Source organism: Babylonia areolata, chromosome 9, assembly GCF_041734735.1.
Source record: "Babylonia areolata isolate BAREFJ2019XMU chromosome 9, ASM4173473v1, whole genome shotgun sequence".
NCBI classification, from domain to species: domain Eukaryota; kingdom Metazoa; phylum Mollusca; class Gastropoda; order Neogastropoda; family Buccinidae; genus Babylonia; species Babylonia areolata.
The window spans coordinates 1,164,624-1,184,608 of record NC_134884.1 but is presented as its reverse complement, the minus strand read 5'-3'; the positions used below and the strand labels follow the sequence as shown (position 1 = coordinate 1,184,608).

Sequence of the window (19,985 nt, the reverse complement as noted above, 5' to 3'; positions counted from 1 at the left end):
GCACACTGTCAGGCATTGAGAATCAACCCTAGGTTTGTACACATAAAACATTGACACAGGATCAAATCATCAAACAAAATTAACTCAATAAATTATTACATTAAAATATAATAGAAATGAAAGATATGTAGAAGGCAAATGATTGAAATAAAATAACCCACCTGTAGTTATATGCCAAGAGGAACACTAAGCAAATATACAAAATGAACGGAAACAAACATATGTCCACTAAACACAATTAACTCAATAAATTAATACATTAAAATATAATAGAAATGAAAGATATGTAGAAGGCAAACGATTGAAATAAAATCACCCACTTGTAGTTATGTCAAGAGGAACACTAAGCAAATATACAAAATGAACGGACACTAACATATGTCCACTAAACAAATGATAATATCATATCATGCTAAAAGAAGTGTAATGGGCTGTAGTTAATGTGAATAAGTAGAGAAGAGAATCAGGAAATATTAGAAAATGTACCATACACGAAAAAAAAACAAGGGAGATAAATGCAGAGTTTATCGGCACAAACTAAGATGGAGAAGAAAAACATGAGGAAAAAAAAGCAGCATTTGGCAAACATGGAAAAGGAAGCTACAAAGAAAGAAGAGGAAAATAACATCACTTTACAAATGACACAGGGGTAGGGAAGGAGGAAAATAGTCATGGTAAAATCAGACACAAACATCTTTCTGGTCTCACAGAGTAATTAGACCCGATGCAGCAATACAATCAAACTAAAATATTATTATGACGTAAGCATACAAAACAGGGAGTGCAAAAGCATCACAAATTTCACCTTCAAACACAGTAACTGACATAATAAATCTTTCTGAAAGACATGAGTGTTTAACGTTGCAAATATCATATTCCACTTTCCTTCTGCAGTCAGATCTTTTCACCTCAACAGCAATGTAAAACAACTGAATTCAGAAACAAAACATAACGTAACACGTACGCACTTTAGTACACACTCACAGGCACACACACGCGCACATATGTACACATGCAAGCACACACACAAACACATACCCAGGTCTTTATCAGATGAACACAGAATTAAACCTTGTGAGCTCTGTCATTCCATAAACTCTGTGGTGGAATGTTTCCGAAAAGAAACCAGTATTTGGTCGTTTGAATTAAAATGCACAGACAATTATGTTCTGAAGGTAAAAAAAAAAAAAAAAAAAAGAACAACGGTAGGAACATTACATTCTCACGCACTCACACATGCTCACCGAAGTACCGGGCAAAACTATGTTTTAAAGGAAAGAAAAAACAGCAGTCACATTCACATGCACTCACACATGCACATCACATTATCGGAGAATGCATGTAAACAGCCGTGTGTCTTTTCTGTATTTGAATCAATCTGAACACCAAAAAGCACGCACAGACAACACACACACACACACACACACACAGAAAGAAAAGACTCAACAAAATAACACGAAATGTCAACATCCAAAGAAGAATGTAACCAAAGAAGGAAACAGACAAAGAACCAAATCAACACCCATTCCCAATACCCCATTCCCACCCTTATTCAACAGGATCAAGGTGAGAGACAGAGATATGAAGGGGAGAGAGAGAGAGGGGGGAAGGAGAGACAGGTAAGAAGGGGGGGGAGGGAGAGGGGAGAGAGAGAGAGAGGATAAAAAGGGAGAGGGGGGGGAGAGAAAGAGTGAAGAGAGAAAGAGATAAGGGAGAAAAAGAGGGATAGAGAAAGAGGGAGAGGGAGGGAAGAGAGGGAGGGAGGGAGGGAGGGAGGGAGAGAGAGAGAGAGACAGAGGAGAGGGAGAGAGTGAAAACACAAACACAAACATAAACTGACACACATATACACAAACACACAAACCATGCACACACAACCAACACAAACACTCACACACACACACACACTCTTATATCCAAACAACAAACAAAGGAACAAACATCAAGCACAACGAGACGTTGGGACCAGAAGATTTCAGCAGGAGGTAAGGCAAGGAGAGTGGTGGGAAAAGGGGGAGGGGGGTGGTGAGGGGGAGAGGGAGCTTTAAGAAGGGAGCTAAGCCACAATTTTCCACACTCCTTTTCTAAAAAAAAAACTTTGATGCTGTCCCTTTCTCTGCTGAACCGGACGAGCGAGCGAACGAATCAACTGTTTTTCCCCACTGCATGCTGCACGTGCATGCTACATAAACATTTCCAGGCATGTGTCTCGTCTTAATACTAAAATAAAAACAAACAAACTCATTCCCCAACATCTCCAAAACCACCATGCCTGTACCTGACATCACACATTTCCAGGCATGTGTCTCGTCTTAATACTAAAATAAAAACAAACTCATTCCCAACATCTCCAAAACCACCATGCTGTACTGACATCACACATTTCCAGGCATGTGTCTCGTCTTAATACTAAAATAAAAAACAAACTCATTCCCAACACTCCAAAACCACCATGCCTGTACCTGACATCACACATTTCCAGGCATGTGTCTCGTCTTAATACTAAAATAAAAAACAAACTCATTCCCAACATCTCCAAAACCACCATGCCTGTACCTGACATCACACATCTGATGCTCGTTTTAATGGAAACCACTGAGTGATGCCCTGAAAAAGGAACAAACGAGCTAATAATCTGTCTGGTACACGTCTAATGGCACACCTCTTTTCAAGTTGTCTCACTGAAATCATGCACAGAAATCAAATCACAATCGGAGAAGTGGCTGAACGCTGCGTTTGTGCATGTGAAGGAAGAGGAATCCTTGTTTCCAGTTGGGAGAAAAGTATGACTGGAATGTTCTTGGTTTCAGTGTAGAAAATTATCGTCTGACCCTGGTTTCAGTTAGTTAAAAATCATAACCAGTTCCTGGTTTGTGTTAAAAAAAAAAAAAAAAAAAAAAAAAGGATCTGGTTTCAGTGTACAAAATTACAAACTGTTTCTAGTTTCAGTATAAAAAATCAAACTGTTTCTGGTTTCAGTGTAGAAAATAACTGGTTCCGGTTTCAATGCAGAAAATGATATTAAGTTCCTGGTTTCAATGTAAAAATCATAAAGTGTTAAACATTATAAACACAATAATAATATTAAGATACACATATCATGCTGCAGCACATCACTAAATATGACATGAGTGTCTTGAAGGCAGGCGGTTTATCTGAGGGTCCTGGGTTCGAATCTTGTCATGGCGCCTTGTGGGCATCAAGGACGCAGACTCTTTCAGATCTCTACTGTCAACAGATGCGCAGACCTGCTAGTGCCTGAACCCTCTTGGTGCACAAGATCAGACACACACATTAAAGATCCCGTAATCCATGTCAGCGGCTGGTGAGTTATGGAAACAAAAATACACTCAACATGCACAACCCTGGAAACGGAGTATGGCTGCCTTCATGGTGGGGGTAAAAAAGGTTTTGCATGTAAAAAAAAAAAAGGCAGCTCATTTGTACACATGGAGCTGCAGGCCTCAAACAGAGAAGTGTCATAACAAACTGCACGGGGAACGACGACGACACAGCGTGTGCCTGTACATCACCAAGACAAGGCGACAATCACATTGCCCAGTCAGCAGTGCATCACACTCACCACACATCAGCTACCATGCTGACACAAAAAATAACCACAACCAATGGGATGTGTAGGGACCAGCCACCACAGTCACCACAACACTATGTACTGATACTGAAAGCACACGACATGTAGGCGACTCCTGGACATTGTGACGCTCGTGGGACCTCCACTGACAGAAAGGGAGCCATGCGCCGGGACCCAACACACAATGTAGGCTTGTGGCCCAGTGGTAACATGTCTGCCTAGGATCAAATCCCACTGTCCCTCCGGAAGACCTGGAGCAGTAGTTTGAACACCAGTCACTTGGTCAAGACCATTAACTGAGCTTCTGTGTGCAGTATGCACTTAGCACACATTAAAGAACCCACAGCAAGAAAATGGCTGTCCGTGGAAAAATTCTGAAGAAAACTACACTCTAACATATGCAGGTGTATGTGCATGTGTGACTAAAGCCCGAGTGAATGGCACAGGAAATGAATGATGAGAAAAGACATCTGTCACTGACTCTGCCCAGGTACGCAGCCTGTTGTGCAAATCACTGTGCTTGTAAAACACTTCGAGTTTTGGCTGATGTCTGGTCTCTGAAGACAGATGCTGTTTAAGTATCAGGAATGAAATCTGACGCTCAGAACATCCAGAGGGAACATCAAGGATCCCTGCCCGTGGACCACACCAAACCACCAACAGTGAGTCTCCACAGGTTCGGGTCTCCTGGACATCAGTGCCCCCAGGATAAAGGTGGTTCTCCCTCACCTGGTACAGACGTGGCCCAGTGGGTTCCAGGCCTATACAGGCTTTTTACTGGGTGCTGGTCTGGGTGCAAGTCTTTCAGATGAGACGACAAATCAAGTTCCTAATGCAGCGTGCACGTAGCACAGGTAAAAAACCAAGAACCCATGACAACAAAAGGGGTGTTCCTGGGAAATACTCTGTATGGAAACCCACCCTGACAGTGAAACAAACACACTGACAGACAGAACAAAAGAACAACGTGGGCATCACTGCACTGTGGCCATGTGCTCTCCCAAGGAAGGGCAGCCTGAATTTTACACACAGAAATCTCTTGTGACAAAAAAAAGTCAGTTAACAATACAATGCAACCTGATGCTTAGGAAAATGATAAAAAGAGTAATATAATACAATACAACCTGATGCTTAGGAAAATGATAAAAAGAGTAACAATAAAATACAATCTGATGCCAGATCTACAATGAAAATGACAAAATAAGTATAATGTGTGTATGATAGTAGTGTTTGACTATGACCATGACAACAGACAAAATAAGTATAATGTGTATATGATAGTCAGTAGTGTTTGACTATGACCATGACAACAGACAAAATAAGTATAATGTGTATATGATAGTCAGTAGTGTTTGACTATGACCATGACAACAGACATATAAGTATAATGTGTGTATGATAGTCAGTAGTGTTTGACTATGACCATGACAACAGCGGAGGAGGTAACAACTGTCCTGACTATCTGGGCTACAATTTGAGTTTCGTGGAATGTCTTGCCCAAGTTACATCCCCACTGTCTCGGCCACAAGGGTTTTAGGTCAGTCAGCGTTGGGATGGTTCCCAAACGTCAACCAGCCCCCAAGGCTGCAGTACTAAGCGCCAGTGCAATTTTGCCTCCTAGTTTGAGAGTCACAGTCCTTCACAAAAGACTAAGCTGTAAATGATTTCCTAAAAAAAAAAAAGTAATATAGCAATACATATACAATCCGATGCTTAGAGGATGTACAATTCTTCTTCTTCTTCTTCTGCGTTCACTTGTATGCACACGAGTGGGCTTTTACGTGTGTGACCGTTTTTACCCCGCCATGTAGGCAGCCATACTCCGTTTTCGGGGGTGTGCATGCTGGGTATGTTCTTGTTTCCATAACCCACTGAACGCTGACATGGATTACAGGATCTTTAACGTGCGTATTTGATCTTCTGCTTGCATATACACACAAAGGGGGTTCAGGCACTAGCAGGTCTGCACATATGTTGACCTGGGAGATCGTAAAAATCTCCACCCTTTACCCACCAGGCGCCGTCACCGTGATTCGAACCCGGGACCCTCAGATCGACAGTCCAACGCTTTAACCACTCGGCTATTGCGCCCGTCAGGATGTACGATGAAAACCATGACCCTACACACTGTCCTCAACACCACGCTGACAACACACACTCTGACCCCCTGTGTCACCAGCACACACTGACCACCGTCACTGTACCAAAAGCAATACTGACAACACACACTCTGACCCCCTGTGTCACCAGCACACACTGACCACCATCACTGTACCAAAAGCAATACTGACAACACACACTCTGACCCCCTGTGTCACCAGCACACACTGACCACCGTCACTGTACCAAAAGCCATTCAATACTGACAACACACACTCTGACCCCCTGTGTCACCAGCACACACTGACCACCCTCACTGTACCAAAAGCAATACTGACAACACACACTCTGACCCCCTGTGTCACCAGCACACACTGACCACCCTCACTGTACCAAAAGCAATACTGACAACACACACTCTGCCCCACTGTGTCACCAGCACACACTGACCACCGTCACTGTACCAAAAGCAATACTGACAACACACACTCTGACCCCCTGTGTCACCAGCACACACTGACCACCCTCACTGTACCAAAAGCAATACTGACAACACACACTCTGACCCACTGTGTCACCAGCACACACTGACCACCCTCACTGTACCAAAAGCCATTCAATACTGACAACACACACTCTGACCCCCTGTGTCACCAGCACACACTGACCACCCTCACTGTACCAAAAGCAATACTGACAACACACACTCTGACCCCCTGTGTCACCAGCACACACTGACCACCCTCACTGTACCAAAAGCAATACTGACAACACACACTCTGACCCACTGTGTCACCAGCACACACTGACCACCCTCACTGTACCAAAAGCAATACTGACAACACACACTCTGACCCCCTGTGTCACCAGCACACACTGACCACCCTCACTGTACCAAAAGCAATACTGACAACACATGCACACCCATCCCAGTGCATACATCTGCAAGAAAAGCTACGTTCTCTTTACACTGTCAGTACTGGAACATCAGCAACAACAAATAATGCATGCTGACGATACAGAATATTACCATGAAGAGTTATCATCAAGAGCTAGCGGAGTGATGGAGAGGGGGGAGGCTGGGGGGCAGGGGGGGTGTTCACATGCAGGGTGGGTGTGGAAGGTGGGGGGTGGGGGAGTGGGTGGGGTGTCATACCCGGCTTGTGAAGCTGGCTGCGAACTCTGGGTGTGGGGGCAATGTGCTGGCTGCTTCCTTCGCTCTGGTTTCCTACATGTAGGTGTGTAGTGAGGAAACAATGAGGGTTAAATGTCCTGTCACCTTTTCACTCAAGTCATGTCCACGGTGACTGTAGTGAGGAAACAATGAGGGTTAAATGTCCTGTCACCTTTTCACTCAAGTCATGTCCACGGTGACTGTAGTGAAGAAACACAATGAGGGTTAAATGTCCTGTCACCCTTTCACTCAAGTCATGTCCACGGTGACTGTAGTGAGGAAACACAATGAGGGTTAAATGTCCTGTCACCCTTTCACTCAAGTCATGTCCACGGTGACTGTAGTGAGGAAACACAAAGAGGGTTAAATGTCCTGTCACCCTTTCACTCAAGTCATGTCCACGGTGACTGTAGTGAGGAAACAATGAGGGTTAAATGTCCTGTCACCCTTTCACTCAAGTCATGTCCACGGTGACTGTAGTGAAGAAACACAAAGAGGGTTAAATGTCCTGTCACCTTTTCACTCAAGTCATGTCCACGGTGACTGTAGTGAAGAAACACAATGAGGGTTAAATGTCCTGTCACCTTTTCACTCAAGTCATGTCCACGGTGACTGTAGTGAAGAAACACAAAGAGGGTTAAATGTCCTGTCACCTTTTCACTCAAGTCATGTCCACAGTGACTGTAGTGAAGAAACACAAAGAGGGTTAAATGTCCTGTCACCTTTTCACTCAAGTCATGTCCACGGTGACTGTAGTGAAGAAACACAAAGAGGGTTAAATGTCCTGTCACCTTTTCACTCAAGTCATGTCCACGGTGACTGTAGTGAGGAAACACAAAGAGGGTTAAATGTCCTGTCACCTTTTCACTCAAGTCATGTCCACGGTGACTGTAGTGAGGAAACACAAAGAGGGTTAAATGTCCTGTCACCTTTTCACTCAAGTCATGTCCACGGTGACTGTAGTGAAGAAACACAAAGAGGGTTAAATGTCCTGTCACCTTTTCACTCAAGTCATGTCCACGGTGACTGTAGTGAGGAAACAAAGAGGGTTAAATGTCCTGTCACCTTTTCACTCAAGTCATGTCCACGGTGACTGTAGTGAAGAAACACAAAGAGGGTTAAATGTCCTGTCACCTTTTCACTCAAGTCATGTCCACGGTGACTGTAGTGAAGAAACACAAAGAGGGTTAAATGTCCTGTCACCTTTTCACTCAAGTCATGTCCACGGTGACTGTAGTGAAGAAACACAAAGAGGGTTAAATGTCCTGTCACCTTTTCACTCAAGTCATGTCCACGGTGACTGTAGTGAAGAAACACAATGAGGGTTAAATGTCCTGTCACCTTTTCACTCAAGTCATGTCCACAGTGACTGTAGTGAGGAAACACAATGAGGGTTAAATGTCCTGTCACCTTTTCACTCAAGTCATGTCCACGGTGACTGTAGTGAGGAAACACAAAGAGGGTTAAATGTCCTGTCACCTTTTCACTCAAGTCATGTCCACGGTGACTGTAGTGAGGAAACACAAAGAGGGGTCAATGTCCTGTCACCCTTTTCACTCAAGTCATGTCCACGGTGACTGTAGTGAAGAAACACAAAGAGGGTTAAATGTCCTGTCACCTTTTCACTCAAGTCATGTCCACGGTGACTGTAGTGAAGAAACACAAAGAGGGTTAAATGTCCTGTCACCCTTTCACTCAAGTCATGTCCACGGTGACTGTAGTGAGGAAACACAAAGAGGGTTAAATGTCCTGTCACCTTTTCACTCAAGTCATGTCCACGGTGACTGTAGTGAGGAAACACAATGAGGGTTAAACGTCCTGTCACCTTTTCACTCAAGTCATGTCCACGGTGACTAGGGCCCCAGTTAGGTAGGGTGGAGCTCAGTCCTTACCTTCCCCAACCAAAAGTCATCCTCTCTCTCTCTCTCTCTCATGTCTTAGTGTATCCAGTAACGACTACATATGGACGATACATAACAAACCAAGACACGACATACAGAAACATACAATAGCGAACAGCCAACTCTGAACAGACAAAAATGGACATAACCAAATTCAAAGTACATTTCAGACAACACAATAAGGATGGTCTCAGTATAGACCAGTCATCCCTGATGACGGAAATGTCTGATTTCCCTTTAAAAAAAACACACAAAAAAACACAAAAAAAACTGATAACCCATGGCAATGGGGTGAGGGGGGGGGGGGGGGGGGGGGGGGGGAAGAAGGGGGAGGGGGAGGAAAGGACCCCCCAACATCACTGCTGAACACACCCGTCCTACAACACAGCACAGACCTCTTCACTCAGCACACAGAGACGCCCAGTGAAGACGTCCTCCACAGAGAGAGAGAGACAGAGATGGATAGCTATAAATTGTCCGAACACGCTCTTCACTTCCACAGGAAGACACACAACACAACCAGAACAAAAATCCAAACACTACAAGTCTCAAGTCAAAGGTTTTAGAGTTGTAAAGTGAAAACAAAAGTGAAAGGTTGGTTCTACCACCGACATACAGTGAGGAATCTACTTCTGAAACAGGATTAAAACGTAAGGTGACACAAAAAACACACCAAAACTGAAAACTACAACTACTACTACGTGTTGGGCCGATGTACACAGCATTATACAACAGAATGGAATCCAAAGATCCAAAGACAATAAAGAAAAAGAGAAAAAGAGAAACTCCCCGCCCCCCCCCACCTTTTTTTTTTTTGTAATATAGGTATATTTTTTCCTGTCTGTAGTGAGATATAGACTGATCAGGATCAGACTCACTGTAGTATACAGTCACACCAGAACTGAGGAATCGTTTATCTAATCTGTTCAAAACATGTGGCCTCATCCTTGTCACGATCTTGACAACCACTGCTGCGGTATTGTCTTTTCATAGCTGCTATTATGTCAACAACTGCTGCAGTATCGTCTTTTCATAGCTGCTATTATGTCAACCACTGCTGCAGAATCGTCTTTTCATATTACTATTATAACCAGTACTAGAGTATTGTCTTTTCATATTACTATTATAACCACTGCTGCAGTATCGTCTTTTCATATTACTATTATAACCAGTATTGCAGAATCGTCTTTTCATATTACTATTATAACCAGTACTGCAGAATCGTCTTTTCATATTACTATCGTCTTTTCATATTACTATTATAACCAGTACTGCAGTATCGTCTTTTCATATTACTATCGTCTTTTCATATTACTATTATAACCAGTACTGCAGTATCGTCTTTTCATATTACTATTATAACCAGTACTGCAGTATCGTCTTTTCATATTACTATTATAACCAGTACTGCAGTATCGTCTTTTCATATTACTATCGTCTTTTCATATTACTATTATAACCAGTACTGCAGTATTGTCTTTTCATATTACTATTATAACCAGTACTGCAGTATTGTCTTTTCATATTACTATTATAACCACTGCTGCAGTATCGTCTTTTCATATTACTATTATAACCAGTACTGCAGTATTGTCTTTTCATATTAATATTATAACCAGTACTGCAGTATCGTCTTTTCATATTACTATTATAACCAGTACTGCAGTATCGTCTTTTCATATTACTATTATAACCACTGCTGCAGTATCGTCTTTTCATATTACTATTATAACCACTGCTGCAGTATCGTCTTTTCATATTACTATTATAACCAGTACTGCAGTATCGTCTTTTCATATTACTATCGTCTTTTCATATTACTATAATAACCAGTACTGCAGTATCGTCTTTTCATATTACTATAATAACCAGTACTGCAGTATCGTCTTTTCATATTACTATCGTCTTTTCATATTACTATTATAACCAGTACTGCAGTATTGTCTTTTCATATTAATATTATAACCAGTACTGCAGTATCGTCTTTTCATATTACTATTATAACCAGTACTGCAGTATCGTCTTTTCATATTACTATTATAACCAGTACTGCAGAATCGTCTTTTCATATTACTATTATAACCAGTACTGCAGAATAGTCTTTTCATATTACTATTATAACCAGTACTGCAGTATCGTCTTTTCATATTACTATTATAACCAGTACTGCAGTATTGTCTTTTCATATTACTATTATAACCACTGCTGCAGTATCGTCTTTTCATATTACTTATAACCAGTACTGCAGTATCGTCTTTTCATATTACTATTATAACCACTGCTGCAGTATCGTCTTTTCATATTACTATTATAACCAGTACTGCAGTATCGTCTTTTCATATTACTATTATAACCAGTACTGCAGAATCGTCTTTTCATATTACTATTATAACCAGTACTGCAGAATAGTCTTTTCATACTACTATTATAACCAGTGCTGCAGTATCGTCTTTTCATATTATATTTATAACCAGAGCTGCAGTATTGTCTTCCGTATGAACAACTGCTTTAGTATAAAGTCTTCTCCTTGTACCTATTCCATGATTGCGAACAATCATATGTAAACATTTTAGTGCTGTTTCATTTTGTCTTTTTGATGCAAAACAAACAAAAGGTGCATTATTTAAAAAAAAGAAAAAACCCAAACTTTTTTCATCACTTGAAACTGACTGAAACAGGCAAAAGGGATGCTCGGGTCACCGCTGAGCTGGCTGGTTCACTCTCCACTTCAACACTGTATCTGCTGTTAAACCTCTCAGTTTCTTCCGGTGAGTCATGGAAAACAATCGGACATGTCTGAAAGCCCTAAACAAATGTGCTTTCATGATTATGATGATTATTATCATTATGAATAATCGTAATTATTATCACTATAGCTAGTCAGTAACGTAAAGTGCTTTGTGATGTTTGAAAGCGCTATATAAATGTACAATCATTGTTTAGTATCATTAATACTACTGGTGAGTGATGTAAAGTTTTTAGAGATGTTTAAAAGTGCTGTATAAATGTATTATTATTATCATTATTCTTCATGAATATCCTCCTCCTCATTTTTAAAATTTTTTTTATAAATATGAAAATTCACTACAAAGCGTTACAGAGTCAAAGAAAGTTAACCAAACTGAGCAGGCAGCAGCGTCTATCACCCAGGTCAGCCCTCCAACAAAAACAACAACACCAAACAAGGACAAAAAGCTACATCTCCTAACCACCAGAGAACAAGAGAGGCAAGACCTTCAAGACTCACTTGTGATAAATTAAGTCACCTGGCATTAATTACAGAGTAATTTCCCTTTTTTACTATCTGCACCAAAACGTTTGCAAAATAAATAAAAATTCCATGCTTAGCAAAAGAAGTTCCTGTTTGAACAAAAAATGATAATGACTCCTCTTGTTGTTGGGTCAGAATAAGAGGTCAAAGTGCCAAGTTTAGAGAATACAAAAAATATAAATATAACAGTAAATGCAGTTTGCATATAATTAGGCTTCTTTTTATATTTTTTTGTGCCCATCCCAGAGGTGCAATATTGTTTTAAACAAGATGACTGGAAAGAACTGAATTTTTCCTATTTTTATGCCAAATTTGGTGTCAACTGACAAAATTTGCAGAGAAAATGGCAATGTTAAAGTTTACCATGGACACAGACACACAGAGACAACTGAACACCGGGTTAAAACAGACTCACTTTGTTTACACAAGTGAGTCAAAAACCAAAACAGCAGGAAGAAGAAGAAGAAGAAGAAGAAGTAGTACAGCAAAGAAGTGAGGGGTGGGGCAGCCAGGAGGGGAGACAACCACCATACCTTCCTCGGACGCGGAGCCGGAGCCAGACTCCAGGGTGAGGGAGGTGCGGGGAGGGGAGGGGCGAGCAGCAAGCTCCTCCTCCTCCGTGGAATAGGGCTCCGCCGTCACACCGCCAGGGGGCGCTGATCCAGTGTCAGCAAAGAGACAGACAGACAGAGAGAGAGAGAGAGGAGGAGGAGGAGGAGGAATGGGCCGGAGGAAGACAGAGCAAGGAGGAGGGAGAGCAGACGGTCAATCAGGTTTTTCAGAGACGTCAACACTCGGCAAAGGCATGCAGCAGACTCAGACAGAGGGAGGGTACGGAGGGGGGGTGAGGGGCGATTAGAGAAAAAGATGGAGCTTGAAGGGGTGATGGGGGACGGGAGAGGTGGAAGGAAATATTCCCAGTATCATCCTAGTATTTTCACAAGAACGTTCCTGGTATCACTGTAGCATGTACCTTGTAGTCTTTGGTATCACTCTCTTGTTGGATACACACACACACACGTATGCACACTGCAATAATGCCCACCCCTCTACACATGGAAAAGAAGCCATTACACCTCACAGCACACCACAGCACACACCACCAGCACACACACATATACAAACGGTTCACACAACTGAAGCACACACACAGAGCTCTAGCGCTACAGAAATGCTTCACTGTCCTCATCACCATTATCATTCTCACTATCATTATCCTTATTACTACCCGTATCATTATCACTATTACCTTTCACACGTATCCCAAACCATCTCATTCACCAAACATACACTCTCTCTCTCTCTCTCACATACACACACACAGAGCAGAGAAACCTGGCAGTTAAAAGATGTCACAGTGGGGACGCTTTTGCCAGTCACCACACACACAATCAGTCGCACAATTCCCTTGACAACTTGCTATAACACTGATGAATTTGTGAATGATCCTGTGTTCAGTTTCAGCGGGTGGGAAGTTCTTGTGCATAATCAGGTCACTCAGTGTCACTGTGGTGTACCTGTGTACGGCAATTTTTAGTGAAGTCATCGGCAGTTAATGTGGTTAAGGTTCAAGGTTATAGGTCCCATAACCTTTAACTCACTCAGTACGGCCAGTCCTCTCGTCTCCTCTACACAGACCCCTCGGATGTCCAGTGGGTGTCTCAATGACCCAACCTTTAGCTTGCGTCGTCAGAATTGTGGTATTCTTTGTCAACATTCACGTCTTCAGTATAAGAGCCTTCCGCCTGCAATATTTTGATGATGGTAATTGGGGTGAAACGCTGTTAACGTCGTATCTTTCGCCGTTCGTATGGAGAGTTAAAGGTCATGGGGGCAGTGAGTTCATGCCGACTGTGTCTGGGGCTTGACACGGGAAGACAGGGCTACTTCCTCTCCTTCCACCTCTCCCAACCAGGACAGGACGCACACGCATTAATAATCACTTCAGTCACACACAGAAAAACTGGGTTACCATAAAACATAACACTCACTCACAGCAGATAACCACACCACCAAAGAGCATGTCTAAATACTAAAACAAAGTCAAATAAAGGTGTGGTCACCCAATCGAAGCATATGTCTTAGTACGGAAACAAGGTAAAACAAAGGTGTGGGGTGGGGGTCCCCAAACTGCTGACGTGGAGGTGTGTATGATGTGGAAATATTCCCATCAGTACAAAGAGAAGAGATCTTTAGCAGACCAGACAAAAGATGTCATACCTTGCTCCACCACTGACGGTTCCACCACAGCGGAATCCTGCTCCCTTTCCGTCTGTATCGTGCTCATCTCTGCAGAACACACACACAACACACAATGTACACACTATGTTCTGCATGTACATAGCCCAATCTGTCACACAGTACACACTTTGAAGGAAAAAAAACACACACACATACACACAACGTACATGTCATGTTCCACATGTCCACACACAAACCTGTCACATTCCTCCTCACATCCATTCTGAAAAAATGTGTGTGTGTGTGTGTGTGTGTGTGTGTGTGTGTGTGTGTGTGTGTGAGTGTGTGTGTGTGTGTGTGTGTGTGTGAGTGTGTGTGTGAGTGTGTGTGTGAGGACTGACCGGCCACAGAAGAGATGGACTCTGACATGCGGGGCATGAAGCCCTGTGTGTGTGTCTCTGTGTGTGTGTGTGTGTGTGTGTGTGTGTGTGTGTGAGTGTGTGTGTGTGTGTGTGTGTGTGTGTGAGTGTGTGTGTGTGTGAGAGTGTGTGTGTGTGTGTGAGTGTGTGTGTGTGTGTGTGTGTGTGTGTGTGTGAGTGTGTGTGTGTGTGTGTGTGTGTGTGTGTGTGAGTGTGTGTGTGTGTGTGTGAGTGTGAGTGAGTGTGAGTGTGAGTGTGAGTGAGTGTGAGTGTGAGTGTGAGTGTGAGTGTGTGTGTGTGTGTGAGGACTGGGACATGAAGCCCTGTGTGTGTGTGTGTGTGTGTGTGTGTGTGTGTGTGTGTGTGTGTGTGTGTGTGTGTGTGTGTGTGTGTGTGAGGACTGACCGGCCACAGAAGAAATGGACTCTGACATGCGGGGCATGAAGCCCTGCACCACCTGGGACACCGTGTCCTGCACCACGTCCCCCCCTGCATCCGCACCTCCACCACCGCCTCCTCCGTCCACCATCCGCACACGTCGCCGTGCCACTGGCTTGGGCTGACAACAACAACAACATAATAATAATTAGTACTTATCTTGTGCAGAGACAAATCAAAGCTCTTTCACACCAGTCATTCACACTAACCACCCACCGTCCACTGACCACCGACCACCCACCCCCATCCCCACACACACTCACAGAAGCCATGGAGGTGGTGGCGCCGTGCTCTATGATCTGGGACTTCATATCCTGTACTGACCCCCACCCCACCCCCATCCCCACACACACTCACAGAAGCCATGGAGGTGGTGGCGCCGTGCTCTATGATCTGGGACTTCATATCCTGTACCGAACCCCCCCACCTCCATCCCCACACACACTCACAGAAGCCATGGAGGTGGTGGCGCCGTGCTCTATGATCTGGGACTCCACCTCCTGCAGCTTGTTGCGGGCCATAGGGGTGGAGGTAGCTGAGGGCGCCCCCCGACCCCGACCCCGACCTTGACCCTGCAGGGTGGGTCGCGCCGGCCCGTGTTCCCTGGGGGAGGGTGGCAGTTTGACCGGCGTCTCCTCCACGTCCATCTGACCAATCAAAACGCAGGGGAATAATCATCGTCATAAATTAACAATCATCATAATAAAAACAGATGTTCATGCAGCACTCTAGACAAGGGCCCGGAGGCACAGAGTGCAGAAAGTCCTCTCCAAGTTCCAAGAGACACTCGTCCAACAGTCAGGGGTCAAACAGCAAAGGAAGGAAGGAAGGCCCAGTGTGACAGTCAGGGGTCAAACAGCAAAGGAAGGAAGGAAGGCCCAGCGTGACAGTCAGGGGTCAAACAGCAAAGGAAGGAAGGAAGGCCCAGCGTGACAGTCAGGGGTCAAACAGCAAAGGAAGGAAGGAAGGAAGGCCCAGTGTGACAGTCAGGGGTCAAACAGCAAAGGAAGGAAGGCCCAGTGTGACAGTCAGGGGTCAAACAGTAAAGGAAGGAAGGAAGGAAGGAAGGCCCAGTGTGACAGTCAGGGGTCAAACAGTAAAGGAAGGAAGGCCCAGCGTGACAGTCAGGGGTCAAACAGCCAAGGAAGGAAGGCCCAGTGTGACAGTCAGGAGTCAAACAGCAAAGGAAGGAAGGAAGGAAGGAAGGAAGGAAGGAAGGAAGGCCCAGTGTGACAGTCAGGGGTCAAACAGCAAAGGAAGGAAGGAAGGAAGGCCCAGTGTGACAGTCAGGGGTCAAACAGCAAAGGAAGGAAGGAAGGAAGGAAGGCCCAGTGTGACAGTCAGGGGTCAAACAGCAAAGGAAGGAAGGAAGGAAGGCCCAGTGTGACAGTCAGGGGTCAAACAGCAAAGGAAGGAAGGAAGGAAGGAAGGAAGGAAGGAAGGAAGGAAGGAAGGAAGGAAGGACCAGTGTGACAGTCAGGGGTCAAACAGCAAAGGAAGGAAGGCCCAGTGTGACAGTCAGGGGTCAAACAGCAAAGGAAGGAAGGAAGGAAGGTCCAGTGTGACAGTCAGGGGTCAAACAGCAAAGGAAGGAAGGCCCAGTGTGACAGTCAGGGGTCAAACAGCAAAGGAAGGAAGGAAGGAAGGAAGGCCCAGTGTGACAGTCAGGGGTCAAACAGCAAAGGAAGGAAGGAAGGTCCATCGTCCAACAGTCAGGGTGACTGAATAAATGTGTGTGAACTTATTTTAGTCTGTGTTGTCAGGGTGTTAGTGCTGGGTTGGGTGGGGGTTTCTAGTCCGCTCTCTTATAGGGCATGACACCAACACAAACACCAAACAACGTGATGACACCAACACAAACACCAAACAACATGACACCAAACAACACGATGACACCAACACAAACACCAAACAATGTGATGACACCAACACAAACACCAAACAACGTGATGACACCAACACAAACACCAAACAACGTGACGACACCAACACAAACACCAAACATGATGACACCAACACAAACACCAAACAACGTGACGACACCAACACAAACACCAAACAACATGACACCAACACAAACACCAAACAACGTGACGACACCAACACAAACACCAAACAACATGATGACACCAACACAAACACCAAACATGATGACACCAACACAAACACCAAACAACGTGACGACACCAACACAAACACCAAACAACATGACACCAACACAAACACCAAACAACGTGACACCAACACCAAATGATACGACAACAACACAAACACCAAGCAAGACAACACCAACACAAACACCAAACGACAGGACACCAACACAAACACCAAACGACACGACACCAACACACACACCAAACGACACGACACCAACACAAACACCAAACAACGTGACGACACCAACACAAACACCAAACATGACGACACCAACACAAACACCAAACAACATGACGACACCAACACAAACACCAAACATGATGACACCAACACAAACACCAAACAACATGATGACACCAACACAAACACCAAACAACATGACGACACCAACACAAACACCAAACATGATGACACCAACACAAACACCCAACGACGCGACACCAACACCAAATGATACGACAACAACACAAACACCAAGCAAGACAACACCAACACAAACACCAAACAACGTGACACCAACACAAACACCAAACATGATGACACCAACACAAACACCAAACGACACGACACCAACACAAACACCCAACGACGCGACACCAACACCAAATGATACGACAACAACACAAACACCAAACAACATGACGACACCAACACAAACACCAAACATGATGACACCAACACAAACACCAAACATGACGACACCAACACAAACACCAAACAACATGACGACACCAACACAAACACCCAACGACGCGACACCAACACCAAATGATACGACAACAACACAAACACCAAGCAACACAACACCAACACAAACACCAAACGACACGACACCAACACCAAACAACACGACACCAACACAAACAACACGACACCAACACAGACACCAAACGACACGACACCAACACAAACAACACGACACCAACACAAACACCAAACGACACGACACGACACCAACACACACACACAGCCCCTGACCTCCAGCGGGGTGTGTTTGGGTCTGGAGGGGCGGATGTAGTCGTGGGCCCAGTAGATCTCCACGTGGATGGTGCCCAGGCTCTGCTGGCGGTCAGGAGCGCCCTCTGTGGCCTCGTCGTGCGACAGGGCGTAGGGCCCCTTCAGCTCCCCGTTCTGTCGCAGTGACATCAGCGGGATGCGCGCCTTGCCCAGGTAGGACATCTCCTCGGGGTCGGCGTCGTCAAACACAAAGATGTCCAGATGCTGGGGTGATGGGGGAGGGGAGAAAAATCATTGGTTTCTTCAGCGTTCTATCAACAGGTCTTTGTCACATTTCTCTTTCATCTCTGTAGTCAACTACGCGACACCAACATAAACACCAAACGACGCGATACCAACACAACAAACGACATGACACCAACACAAACACCAAACGACGCAACACCAACTTGTGGCTTCTTGTAACGAAAGGATTGTGAGGAATTTTTCTATTCATTTTTCAAAGCATTTCAGTTGCGATCAGTTATGACTTCATGATTAATGAACTCATTAAGATTCAGATTATGATCATTATCAAATGCAGATACTACATTGTTGTACATCGTTTACCCCGTTCAAGACGGGCAATGACCTTATATATATAAACCATTCATCCATCCATTGCCAGCGGCCTAGAATCTCTTCGGAGGACTGGAGGACCTGCAACGTACTGCCGCCTTCGTCGAGGAGATGGGAGAATCCATCTGATAAATGACGAACGAGACAACAATCCATCCATCCATCATCTTTCATCAATGTGCCAACAGTTTCTCTGGCATTCCGTCAACATGTCTTTATCAGTTTTTGTGTGTGTGTTTTTTCTGTCTACCCTCTAGCTCACAGTTGTGCATGCTTGTCACAGTTGGGTGGGAAAAGCGCTTTGATTTTTCTCTGCACAAAATTCAGCACTGTATACACAGATGTGTTACCAGCTGCAGTATATGACTACTACCACTAATACTGCTACTACTATCATGATTATTATCATCATCATCATTATAATCATCAGTAGTAGTAGTAGTAGTTGTAGTAGCAGTAGCATAAGTATTAATAATATAATCATAATCATTTAGTACTAGTTGTAACAGTAGTCGTAGCAGTATCATCATCATTATCATTACTATTATCATCATTCCATGTCCACCCCACCGTTACCCCAAACTGATCCCCCCAGCCAACCCGCACACCACCCACACCCACACAGACGCCAACTGCAGCCCACTCACGACGAAGGAGAGGTACTCGTCGAGGTCATGGGTCATTGGCACAGGGTAGGTGCGGTGGTCATGGAACTCCGGGTTGTTGGAGTTGCGCACGATGACCGTGTCATGGTCGCTGAAGTTGAAGAACTGGTACACGCAGTACGGAGAGGGCTGCACGTCTGGGAAAAAACAACAACAAACAAACAAAAAAATACCATGAGTTTAGGGTCCCTGTATACAGACATAGAACTGACATACACACAACGCTGTATTGTATTGTATTGTATTGTATTGCATCGTATTGTACTGTATTGTACTGTATTGTATTGCATAAAATGCCAGGTTTGCATACCTTCAGTCTGGACCACTTGATATGCGTATGCACACTCATGCATGCACGCATGCACACACACACACACACACACACACACGGTCTTTGTGCCTCGAGTTTGGAGTGCTTGATGATTTTGATGTGCAGCTTTCACACACACACACACACACACACACACACATAACACACACACACACACACACACATAACACACACACAGCAC

At 44.2% G+C, this 19,985-nt stretch overlaps 1 protein-coding gene across 5 annotated transcripts in view; it reads right to left on the bottom strand.

Annotated features, from left to right (window-relative positions):
* Positions 1–19,985, bottom strand: part of LOC143285977 (protein fantom-like) — an 84,794-nt gene that overhangs the window by 10,140 nt on the left and 54,669 nt on the right. For 3 of the 5 annotated variants that reach the window (XM_076593439.1, XM_076593438.1, XM_076593440.1), the window contains 7 exons: positions 19,456–19,610; positions 18,212–18,454; positions 15,526–15,723; positions 15,044–15,197; positions 14,259–14,327; positions 12,572–12,694; positions 6,849–6,920 (listed from right to left, as the gene is read on the bottom strand). In XM_076593439.1, the coding sequence (XP_076449554.1) occupies positions 6,849–6,920; positions 12,572–12,694; positions 14,259–14,327; positions 15,044–15,197; positions 15,526–15,723; positions 18,212–18,454; positions 19,456–19,610 (1,014 nt within the window). The remainder of the gene's footprint in view (positions 1–6,848; positions 6,921–12,571; positions 12,695–14,258; positions 14,328–15,043; positions 15,198–15,525; positions 15,724–18,211; positions 18,455–19,455; positions 19,611–19,985) is intronic. The other 2 variants (XM_076593441.1, XM_076593442.1) reach the window with 2 other exon arrangements.